This window comes from Myotis myotis, unplaced genomic scaffold (assembly GCF_014108235.1).
Source record: "Myotis myotis isolate mMyoMyo1 unplaced genomic scaffold, mMyoMyo1.p scaffold_m19_p_3, whole genome shotgun sequence".
In the NCBI taxonomy this organism is placed as follows: Eukaryota; Metazoa; Chordata; class Mammalia; order Chiroptera; family Vespertilionidae; genus Myotis; species Myotis myotis.
The window spans coordinates 81,893,328-81,906,297 of NW_023416335.1; the positions used below are offsets into that span (position 1 = coordinate 81,893,328).

A 12,970-nucleotide genomic window follows, 5' to 3' on the forward strand; every position below is an offset into this window, starting at 1 on the left:
GTTTTTTAGATGATCAGCTGGAGAACTTCACTGAAAGCTGTTTAGCAGTGGGCTCTCTTCACTCTACACTACACCTGAGATAGCACTGACATGGCCCACAAGGTGAACAATGAATGGAGAAGGGATGTCTGTGCTCAGAGAAAGAGGACAATGTCCCAGGAACCTAGTGACTACAGGAAAACAAGAGGCTGCCACATCCAGAAGACAAGCTCTTGCATACCTCACTTAGCAGAACGCCCAAAGAACTATTAGACAATAACCAAGAATCACCAAACATTTAAGAAAACCCTGAGAACATGATTATCACTCATATGTGGAATCTAACGAACAAAATAAATGGATGAACAAAATAGATCCAGAGACATACAACTATGGAACAGACTGACAAATTTCAGAGGGCATGGAGGGTGGGGAGAGATTAACTGGGAAACTTGTATGCACATATTCATAGCCCAAGGACACAGACAATAGTGTGGTGAAGGCTTGGGAGGGGCAGGTGCGGAGTGGAGTGGGTCAATGGGAAAAACACTCAAAGGGGATAATTGTAATAATTTCAACAATAAAGATAAATTAAAACGACAACAACAGCAAAAAAGAAAACCATGAGAAATAAAACTTAAAATGGAAATAGTAAATAGAAAATGTAATGTCCGTATAATTACTATGAATAAAGAAATCAGGATGAATATTGAAATCATAATGCAGAACATTGCTATGAAAAAGTAAATCAGCAATAATGGTAAATAAACAAATTCAATACATGTGCCAAATAAGATGAATGAGACCATATGAAATTATTTAGTAAGCAGGATGATCTATCTACAGGTTTCTCCCAGAATGTAATGAAAAATCCAAGGAAACAGGAAGTGTAAGAAAAACAATGAAGAGATATAGAAAACAGATCTACAATTTCCAAGGTCTATTTGATACCTATCCCAGAAATGGGGACCAGAGACAATATACAGGAAGAAATGTAAAAAGAAATAGAAATTTTCTGGAACTGGAAATATATATTTTAGGATTAAATAGGTCATACGAGATTAAAAACAAAAACACTGAAATTTATTATCATGAGGAGGTGAGGTGAGAGAAAATAGCAAAAGAAAATAAGTGGAACAGAGAAAATTCAAGGAACCAAGAAAATAAAAACCAAAATACATAGTTAAAAAATAAATTATGTAGCAAGAATATGTGTAAATATACTGGTAGTCACAATAAATGAGACTTTATAAAATTTACCTATTAAGAGACTGTAAAATTACGAAAAAAATAATCAGCCATTTTTGTCACTTGAAATTTAATTTAAGCCAAGTGACGCAGAGAGGTTAAAATTAAGTGATGGAAATCAAAATGGTCACATACATTCTAATAAAATAAGCTAGCAGAGAAAATCCTGGAGTCAGATAAAATAGAAAGACAAAAAGAAATCCAGCTGAAAATCTTCAAATGGGAAAAGTAGTATATTTCATATTCATGAAAATTTGTACTGAAAGGGCAAGCTTCCAATAAATTTCATTGGTTGGAATTACTTCCCTTATCATGGCTGAACCAATCACAGTCAAGGAAACAGGAATTCCAATGGGGTTGGATCCCTGGGACTTGGGTGGTGTCTGTCTTCTCTGAAACACAGGTCATGCTAACTAGGGTGGATACATGAACAAAAAATTAGGATTTTAGGAGAAAGCTAGGCAACCTACAATATTTTATACACTACTCTAAAGTTATCACAAGACACAATTTATTTCTTTTGCAGAATTATTGCAAAGTGATTAATTGCTATGGAATTAAAAGTGCAATGTTTTATTTCATCTCTTTTTAATTGTCTCTATCCTCCATTAAAAAGTAAACTTCAGAAGGGCAGGAACCTCCTCTATTCTGGTTGTTTGTTTTTATTTTTTTAAATTAAATTCATTGGACTGACATTGGTTAATAAGATTATATAGGTTTTAAGTGCACATTTCTATGATATATAATCTATATATTGCATTATATGCCCACCACCCAAAGTCAAATCATCTTTTATTCCCATATACTTGACCCCCTTTACCCTTCACTAACTCCCAAACCCCTTTCCCTCTGGTAACCACTGTATTGTCTGTGTCTATGACTTTTTTTGTTTATTTAATTTTCTTATTTGTTCATTTGTAGCTTTCAGTTTTATATCCTACATATGAGTGAAATCATATGGTTCCTAACTTTTTTGTCTGGCTTATTTCATTTAGCATGTTATTCTCAAGATCCACCTATGTTGTTACAAATGGCAGTGTTTAATCTTTCCTTATGGCTGAGTGTATTTCATTATATATGAACCACATCTTCTTTATCCAATTGTCTAGTGAAGGACACTTTTGTTGCTTCCATGTCTTGGCCACGGTAAATAATGCTGCAATGAACATAGGGGTGCACATATCTTTGCACATAAATGTTTTCAAAATTTTCAGTAGATACCCATAAGAGGGGTTTCTGGGTCATATGGTAACTCTATTCTTTTGTTGTTGTTAATCCTCACCCTAGAATATTTTTTCCATTGTTTTTTGTTTGTTTGTTTGTTTGTTTGTTTTGTTTTGATTTAGAGAGAGTGGAAGAGAGAGAGAAAAGGAGAGAGAGAGAGAGACAGAGAGATAGATAGATAGAGAGAGAGAAACATTGATGCAAGAGAGACACATCTATTGGTTGTCTCCTGCATAAGCCCCAATAGGGGCCTGGGATGGAATGTGCAACCCAGGTACCTGCCCTTGACTTGGAATTGAATCCGAGACCCCTCAGTTCATGGGCTTATGCTCTAACCCTGATCAACACTGGCCAGGGCAGCAACTCTATTCTTATTCCAGTAACTCTATTCTGTACCAGTTTACATTCCAACCAGCACTGAATGAGGGCTCCCTTTTCTCCACAACCTCTCCAACACTTGTCTTTCTTATTTTTTTAATTTATCTTTATTGTTGAAAGTATTACAGATGTCCCTCTCCTCCCCCCTCCCCATTGACCCCCTCTACCTCACTCCTGCACCCTCCCTAGGCCTTCACTGCACTAGTGTCTGTTCATGGGTTATGCATATAGGTTCTTTAGTTAATCTCTTCCTGCCCCCCTCCCCCCACAACCCTTTCCCTCTGAAACACATCAGTCTGTTCCATGCTTCAATGTCTCTGAATCTATTTTGTTCATCAGTTTATTTTGTTCATTAGATTCCACATATAAGTGAGATCATGTGATACTTGTCTTTCAGTAACTGGCTTAATTCACTTAGCATAATACGCTCCAGGTCCCTCCATGCGGTCTCAAAGGGTAAGAGATCCTTCTTTTTTACAGCTGCATAGTAATCCATTGTGTAAAAGTATCATGGTTTTTTATCCACTCATCTACTGATCAGCACTTGGGCAGTTTCCAGATTTTAGCTATTGTAAATTGCACTGCTATGAACATAGGTGTGCATTTATTCTTTCTGATTGGTGTTTCGGGATTCTTATGATATATTCCCAGAAGTGGGATCATTGGGTCAAATGGCAATTCCTTTTTTCTTTTCTTTTTTTTAAGAAAATCTATACTTTTCCATAATGCTTGTACCAGTCTGCATTCTTACCGACAGTGTACTAAGGTTCCATTTTTACCACATCTTCACCAGCTCTTGTTGTTTGTTGATTTATTGATGATAGCCATTCTGGCAGGTATGAGGTGGTATCTCGTTGTTCTAATTTGGATCACTCTGATAATTAAAGATGCTGAGCATTTTTTCATATCTCTTGGCCATCTGTATGTCCTCTTTGGAGAAGTGTCTATTCAGGTCCTTTGCCCATTTATTAATTGGGTTGTTTGTCTTCCTTATGTTGAGTTGTGTGAGCATTTTATATATTTTGAAAATTAACCCCTTATCAGATGTATCATTGCCAAATATGATCTCCCATACAGTGGGTTCCCTTTTCATTTTGATGCTGTGGTTTTTTTTTGTTATTGTTGTTTGTGTTTTTTGTTTTTGTGTTTTCTTTTGGTTTGTTTGTTGTTGGGTTTTTTTGCTGTGCAGAAGCTTTTTAATTTGATGCAGTCCCATTTGTTTATTTTTCCTTTGTTTCTCTTGCCCTGGGTGATGTGTCTTAGAAAATTTTGCTACATGAGATAGCTGATATTTTTCTTTCCATGTTTTCTCTAGGATTTTTATGATTTTGTGACTTACATTTAAGTCTTTTATTTATTTTGAGTTTATTTTTGTGTATGGTGTAAGTTGGTGGTCTAGTTTCTTTTTTCTCAGGTATCTGGCCAATTTTCCCAACACCAATTATTGAATGACTGTCTTTACTACATGGTATATACTCTTGCCTCCATTGTCAAATATTAATTGAGCGTAATGGCTTGGGTCAACTTCTGGGGTCTCTGTTCTGTTCCATTGATCAATATGCCTGTTCTTGTGCCAATACCAGGCTATTTTGAGTACAGTGGCTTGTAGTATAGCTTGATATCTGGTATTTTGTTCTTATTTCTCAAGATTGCTGCAGCTATTCAGAGTCTTTTTTTTTGGTGCCATATAAGTTTTTGAAGTATTTGTTCTAGATATCTGAAATATGCCATTGGTATTTTAATAGGATTGCACTGAATCTATAAATTACTTTGGACAGTATGGACATTTTAATGATGTTAATTCTAACAATTAATGATCATGGTATATTCCTCCACTTGTTTATATTTTCTACCTCTTTTTCAACCTTCTGCAGTTTTCCTAATAAAGCGCTTTTAGCTCCTTGATTAATTTTATTCCTAAGTATCTTAACTTTTGTTGCAGTGGTAAATGAGATTTTTTAAGTTTCTTTTCCTGAAAGATTGTTATTGGTGTATAAAAATGGTGTTAATTTTGTATCCTGCTCCATTGCCAAATTCATTTATTAAATCTAGTAGTTTTTTGGTGGAGTCTTTAGGGTTTTATATGTATAATATCATGTCATCTATGAATAATGACAGTTTTACTTCTCCTTTCCAATTTTGATGCCTTTTATTTTTTCTTCTTGTCTGAGCACTGTGGATTTCCAGTACTATGTTGAAAAAGAGTGGTGAAAGCAGACATCAGTATCTTGTTCCTGTTCTTAGGGGAAATGGTCTTAGTTTTTGCCCATTGAGTATGATGTTGGCTATAGGATTGTCATAGATGACCTTTATTATGTTGAGGTATGACCCCTCTATTCCCACTTTGCTGAGAGTTTTAATTTAAAATGTATGTTGGATTTTGTCAAATGCTTTTTCTGTATCTATTAATATGACCATATGATTTTTGTCTTTCAATTTATTTATGTGATGTATCATATTTATTGATTTGGGAATATTATACCAGCCTTTCATTCCTGGAATAAATCCCACTTGGTCATGGAACATGGCCTTTTTAATATATTTTGTTGAAGATTTTAGCATCTGGGTTAATCAGGAATATTGGCCTGCAATAATCTGGTTTTGGGATTAGGATAATACTGGATTTGTGAAAGTATCTTGGAAGTATTCCTTTTTCTTGGATTTTTTGGAATAGTTTTAGGAGGATAGGTGTTAGTTATTTGAATGTTTGGTAAAACTCCCTCGTGAAGCCATCTGGACCAGGACTTTTGTTTGCCGGGAGGTTTGTTTGTTTTTTAATTACTGCTTCAATTTCATCAATTTTTATTGGTCTATTCAGGCTTTCTGGTTCTTCCTGACTCAGTTTTGGAAGATTGTATTTTTCTAGGAATTTGTCAATTTCATCCAGGTTGTCCAGCTTATTGGCATATAGTCATTCAAAGTATTTTCTTACAAGCCTTTGTATTTCTGTGCTGTCAGTTGTAACTTCACCTATTTCATTTCTAATTTTATTTATTTGGGTCCTCTCTCTTTTTCTTGATGGGTCTGGCTAAAGGTTCATCAATTTTGTTTATCTTTTGCTTTATTTAAAATATATTTTTGTTGATTTCAGAGAGGAAGAAGAGAGAGGTAGAAAAATCAATGGTGAGAGAGAATTTTGATCAATGGCCTCCTCCATGCCTCCCACTGGAGATCGAGCCTAACCCAGGCATGTGCCTTGACTGGGAATCAAACCATGACCTCCTGTTTCATAGGTCATTGCTCAACCACTGAGCAACACCAACTGGGCTTGTGTTATTTTTGTTTCCATGTAAAGTATTTCTACTCTGATCTTTATTATTTCTTTCATTCTACTTACTCCGGGCTTTCTTGTTGTTCTCTTTCTAATTCTTTTTAGTTGTAGTGTTAGGTAATTTATTAGACCTTTCCAACACTTATTACTTGCTTGTTAATAACAGCCATTCTAACAGGTGTGAGGTTGTATTTCATTGTATTTTTTGATTAGCATTTCCCTAATAGTGAAGTTGAGCATATTTTCATATATCTGTTGGCCATTTGTATGTCTTCTTGGGAGAAGTGTCTGTTCAAAGTTCTCAAGCCATCTGTTTGTTTGGTGTTGAGTTTTATGTGTTCTTTATATACAGGGAGTAGCAGGGTGTAGGTTTATAATTCTGAGTATGCAAAACACAGAATTTATTCTTGTATTATTATTGTATTATTTGCATTACAAAATCTACTTTTGCCCTACCCTGTATTTTGGATATTGAACCCCTTTTCAGAGCTGTTGTTTGCAAATATCTTCTCCTATTTGGTTGGTTGCCTTTTTATTTTGTTGGTAGTTTCTTTTGCCGTGTAGAAGCTTTTTAGTTTTATATAATCCCATTCATTTATTTTTGCCTTTATTTTCCTTGCCTTTAGGGTCAAATTCATAAAATCTTCTCTACAACCAAGGTTTATAAGTTTAGTACCTATGTTTTCTTTTATATAGTTTACTAGAGGCCCGGTGCACAAACCTGGGGGTTGGGAGGGATTTCTCAGCCTGGCATGTGCCTAACCAGCAGTTGGACATCCCTCTCGCAATCCGGGATGCTGCATGCACTAGTGACCATACTTTACATACAGGTGAAAGACATCTTGCTGTTGTAAGGGCAGCTACATTTTTTTGCCCTGATTATAAAAAGTAGTACATAGCATGATCCTTCTGAGGCAGTAGTACCATTTTCCCCATCCTATGGGTGGAAAAACTGAAGCAGAGAGAAATTAGGTAACTGGCTTTGTCACACAGTTATAAGTGTCAGAATAAGGGCTGACCACAAAATGTGCAAGCCAGAGTCCATGCATGTCATCACTGCATCATCCATTTTTTTTCAGTGTTAGAATAGCCTTGTCAGGTTTTAATTTTTAAATCTAAGAGACTGTTCCCAATATACAGGGTAGGTCACTAGGCCTGGACAGCGATCAGTGCCGATCTGTGAAGAGACCGGCAGGCAGGGCGATCGGGAAGGGCAGGGGGGACCCAGTTGGCACCTGCCTGGGCTGGTGGCCTGGTGCTGCCCCTGGCCAGTCTTGCCCCCAATCACTGCCACAGATCACCTCCCTCTCGGTGGTCAGTGCGAATCATAGCAAACATTCTGCCCATCTTTCTGTCTTTTGGTTGATTTGCATATTAGGGTTTTATTATATAGGATTGTTTCAGATCTTATAATTAGGTCTTTGATCCATTTTGAGTTAATTTTTGTATATGGAGACTACCTGTTCTTAATTGAAGCTCTAGCATTCTACACAAGGCTCAGCACATATAATGGGAGTTCAATATATGTTTGTTGATAGAATGAATGACTGGATAAATAGGTGAATGGATACAGAAATAGATTATTCTGAGGTGATTCAATCAAAATAATGCAGTATAAAAAGCCAGAAAAGGAAAGCTTTAAAGTGGTGTTAGATACTGTTACAGAGTTATAGGGAGTCCGAAAAGTCCACTGAATTGAATGTTCAGAAGGGATTTTATCTTTAGAGAGTTGTTCTAGTAAGAATATAAACCAGATTTTTCACTGAATATAAACCAGAACATAAAGAATTAAGGATGAAGTAGGTAATAAAGATATGATTACAGTAAGATTGCCTTTGTCTTTATTTTTATTACTTTGGTGGAAATAGAATAGGTGATATACGTATGTGAGGATAACAGAATCAAGAAAGGGGTTTGTTGGTTTCTTCATTTTAAAATAGCAAGAGTGAGCATATTAGTTAGAAAAATACAAGTATCAGTCAGTGGATAAAAATATGTTGAAGGTATAGAGGGAAAAGGGGAATTATAAATAAATTTCTAGAAGAGGCAACTTAATCACATATAAGCTTAAGAAAGAATCTACTGTCCCCAGAGATTAGAGTAATGGGAAAATGTGCAAGTAAGGGACATAGAGAACCAAATAAATGTGCTGTAACCTCAACTTACCCTAGATGATCTATTTACAAGTTACTCCAGAGCAGGTACTCAATAAATATTTGTTAAATGAATGGGATGAACAGACAAATGAATAGATGCAATGATATAAATGTGTTGTTTTCTGTATCTTCTTACCATAGACATGATTTTTCATAATTTCTTAAGCTAAATAATTGATGTGATAAGGAATGACAGATTGTACCAATCAGGGAACACATTTAGTGAACATTTTTTAACAACAGATTGAACAAAAATATGATGAATACCCTTATGCATTCTACCGTTATTTAAATCCCTAATGATGGAATTATCTATGTGCTAACATTATTCATTTTACTGAAAGCAACAGTAAGTAAAGAAACAGTTTATGTCAAAGAAATATATATGTTCAATCAATAACTAGAAAAATATGTATGTATCAATATTTGTCTAACTCCAGAAGAAAAAACAAGATTAAGAAATAAAAAGTTTAATTTTTACTGTTTAAAATAATTGTTCAACCTGAAAATTAAATCCCAGATCTAATTTTCTAATCTGTTGAGCATTCTCTTTATAAAATGTTCTATTTTTAATGGTTTTCACATTCCAAAAATATACACTAAACTGTATTAAAAAAACTATTTAAAATTCACTAGAAGTTACTTTAAAATAAATCATATGTACACTGACTTTATAACACTCTCCTCTGTTCCAACTTCAGAACTTGTTCCTAAGTTAAAAGATCACAGAAACAGATGAACACTTTTGTATCACTTGACAGACATTGAAAATATTAGTTAGCTTTCACTTGCTAACTACTAGAATTTATACCCTATCTAATAAAAGAGAAACACGGTAATTAGCATACGACCGCTACCCTTCCCATTGGCTAATCAGGGCAATATGCAAATTAACTGCCAGCCAAGATGGCGGCCGGCAGCCAGGCAGCTTAAAGCTAACATGAGGCTTGCTTGCTTCAGTGACAGAGGACTCCAACGTTCCCCGCTTGCCACTGCAGGCCTCTGAGCTGCAACTCTAAGCAACTATGTTACAAATATAGAAGTTAAACAAAACCCCAGAACCCTGCTTTAGTCCACCGGGCTTCAGCCAGCAGGATAGCAAAATTGTTTCAAATACAGAAGGTAAACAAAGGCCAGAAACCTGCTTTCAGCAGCAGAGACCTAAGAGCTGGAGCCAAGCCTCAAAGCTAAAGTTGGCCCAGAATAAAAAAAAAAAAGAAAAAAGAAAAAAAGGAGTGGTTGGGAGCTTCCGTCAACCGTCAGCCTGAAAACAGCCCTCAGCCTCTCACCCAGACTGGCCAGGCACCCCAGTGGGGACCCCCACCCTGAACAGTGTGTGACCAGCTGCAAACAGCCATCATTCCCTCACCCAGGCTGGCCAGGCACCCCAGTGGGGACCCCCACCCTGATCCAGGACACCCTTCAGGGCAAACCAGCTGGCCCTGACCCATGCACCAGGCCTCTATCCTATATAGTAAAAGGGTAATATGCCTCCCAGCACCACGATCAGTGGAGCCGCGAGGCCTCCCAGCACCGGGATCAGCATGACAGGGGGCAGCGCCCAAACCCCCTGATCGCCCTGCGGCTCTGTGTGTGACAGGGGGCGGGGCCACAACCTCCCTATCCACCCTGCTCTGTTTGTGACAGGGGAAGGTGCCCCAACCCCCTGATCAGCCCTGCTCTGTGCCTGATAGGGGGGAGCTCCCCAAACTCCTGATCGCCCTGCGGCTCTGTGTGTGACAGGGTGTGGCACCCCAACACCCTGATCAGCCCTGCTCTGTGTGTGACAGGGGGCAGCGCCCCAACCCCCTGATCGGCCCTGCTCTGTGTGTGATAGAGGTCGGTGCCCCAACCCCCTGATCTGCCCTGCTCTGTGTGAGACAGGGGGGAGCTCCTCAACCACCTGATCGGCCCTGCTCTGTGCGTGACAGGGGGTGGTGCCACAACCTCCCCATCAACCCTGCCTTGAGTGTGACAGGGGGCAGTGCCCCAACCCCCCAATCGGCCCTACCCTGAGTATGACTGAGGGTGGCATCGCAACCTCCCAATCCGCCCTGCTCTGTGCATGACAGGGCGTGGCGCCCCAACTCCCCAATCAGCCCTGCTCTGAGCCCGACCAGGGGCTGCACCTAGGGATTTGGCCTGCCCTCTGCCACCCGGGAGCAGGCCTAAGCCAGCAGGCTGTTATCTCCCAAGGGGTCCCAGACTGCGAGAGGGCACAGGCCGGGCTGAGGGACCCTCCCTCCCCCCCAAGTGCACAAATTTTTGTGCACCGGGCCTCTAGTCTATATATATAAAAGCCTAAGAGACCAGCCGACCAGTAGCTATTATGTGCACTGACCAACAGGGGACAGATGCTCAATGCAGGAGCTGCTGAGCTGCAGTGACTTGGCAGCTGCAGTTCCTGGGTGATGCACCTGGAACCAGAGAGGAGGGAGCCCAATTCTGGGGTACATCACCTGAGAACTGCCCTCTCGCAACCTAGGACCCCTCAGGGGATGTCAGAGAGTTGGTTTCGGCCCAATCCCTGCAGGCCAGGCCAAAGGACTCCTCGGGAGCATGAATCTGTGCACCGGGCCTCTAGTATTACTATAATGTTGCTTATTTTATTGTGCATTTCAATATGACCTTTGTCAAAAGAAAAATATGTTTGGGTTTTTTAAAAAAACATTAGGGAATAAAAAAGTTTTATGGTTTCTTCATAGCTTATATAGAAGCTAAATTTACAATTTACATTATTCTTTCAACAATTTAATTACTGTGTACCGTGCACAAAAGAGGTCAGTGACACAAAAGAGGTGGGTGAAACCGAATGAGTAAGGGATTGATCACTGTTGGAAGGAGTCAAATTATAGCAACAATAATTAGTACATATAGTCTATTTCATAATGTGATTTTCACACACAATTACTATAATAAATTATTTTGTGTGGTAAAGATACAAGGATGGAAACAAATTAAACCAAATCAAGGAAATCAAAATAGGAATCCAAGTTCATTGTATAATTGAAGAAATGGATTTGAGAGATATCCTGGAAGAAGTGATAGGATATACCAATCACTAATATGGTAAGAATAAAAGTTGGAAAATAAGAATTATGGGGAAGATAATGGTCTCCAACTAGCTGAATAATTTATTTTGCTTTTTTAAAGGATCTGGAATGCAGTGGCACCTTGGAGCTCACCACTGGTATTCCTCATCCTTCTGAGCCCATGCTGAGGAGCTGCTGGCCTTCAAAGCCTATGTTTCAAAGGCAGGTTTGACCATCAAGTCCGAATACTGAATGTTTCCAGTGACCATGCCAGAGATTTCATATTCTAATGAGGATTGCCCTTTCCACCACTCTTAGGATGTTCTGCATTCATTGCACTTTATTCGTATGGCTCAAAAAATTTTGGACTGCCTCACATATTTGTATACATGTGTAGAGTATCTTTATGTTTTATTATATATGCATTTTAAGTGAATATTCAAGCCATTTTCATGAATGTGTATACCCACTCTCTTGTGCATTATAATATTATCTGGACACTATTTGTAATACCGTATGTATATCTTCGGTTTAAAAACTGTCAATATTGCCCTGGCTAGTGTGGTTCAGTAGGTTAGAGTGTCATCCCATACAGCAAAAGGTTCCAGGTTCAATTCCCAGTCAGGCCATATCCAGGTTGTGAGTTTGATCCCCAGTTACGGCGCATGCAGATCAATGTTTATCTCTCACATTGATGTTGTTGTTTTCTCTCCCCCCTTTCCTCTATTTCTAAAATCATTTTTTTTAAATGTCAGTGTCATTGGTTATGTTCCGTAAGTGAGAATTTCACAAGTGTTCCATCATCTCCATGAACTGCTGGTACCAATTATAGCAGATACACTGTAGCCCTGTGAGATAAAGTATCCTGATAGTTTTTATTAGAATTAGCCACCACACCACCACACCACCATACTCTTAAAACATCCCCACATCCACCTTTCAGTATTAACGATTGTGTTATTTTTCAAGATTTTCATGTATATAAATATTTCTGTTCAGAAACCCTTTGAAATTATCTATTGTCAGAAGTCAATAATAATTAGCAATGACCAGTAGGGTCTTGGGAATACCTTCTGGTGTTGTTCTTCCTTCATCCTCTGTAGTTTTCGATTTTCTTCTTCCTTTAGAGAATCCTTATAAGCCTGTCTTCTGGCCTGTAAAGATATTGGGGGAAAATTCAGAAGAAAAAGCATCGCCACAATATACTAGTCTGCCTACCATGGATCTGGTTTTAATAACTCAACTTTTGTACTAAGCATTCAGCAAACTCTTCATACAGACTTAACTATTGAATTATTTATGTGTGTGTCTGAAGATGTCCCTTGGGACATATAAAAAAGAATGCTAGTATAAGCACATTTTATATGATCTAAATACTTGTTTAATTTGAGTTTTAAAAATATCCCCTCAAATTTGACTTTAGGTGGTGGGCACACAATGCAATATATAGATGATGTCAGATAGAAATCTATACTTGAAACCTACATAACCTTTTTAACCAATGTCACCCCAATAAATTTAATAAAAATTAAAAAAAGAAAGTTACAAGGGTGAAAGGGAGATAGAAAAAGAATGTAAAAGAAAATTTATTTAAAGTTTCAAAATGGCAAGGCCCACTCTGATTCAGCAGCCCTCTCCCTAGTGGATTTGAGCACAGGAACCAGCATGAGCACACCACCACC

At 38.1% G+C, this 12,970-nt stretch overlaps 1 protein-coding gene across 2 annotated transcripts in view; it reads right to left on the bottom strand.

Moving 5' to 3' along the window:
* EPSTI1 (epithelial stromal interaction 1) overlaps nt 1-12,970 on the bottom strand; it is a 117,627-nt gene that overhangs the window by 22,156 nt on the left and 82,501 nt on the right. For both annotated transcript variants that reach the window (XM_036300915.1, XM_036300916.1), the window contains one exon: nt 12,359-12,442. In XM_036300915.1, coding sequence (XP_036156808.1) covers nt 12,359-12,442 — 84 coding nt within the window. The remainder of the gene's footprint in view (nt 1-12,358; nt 12,443-12,970) is intronic.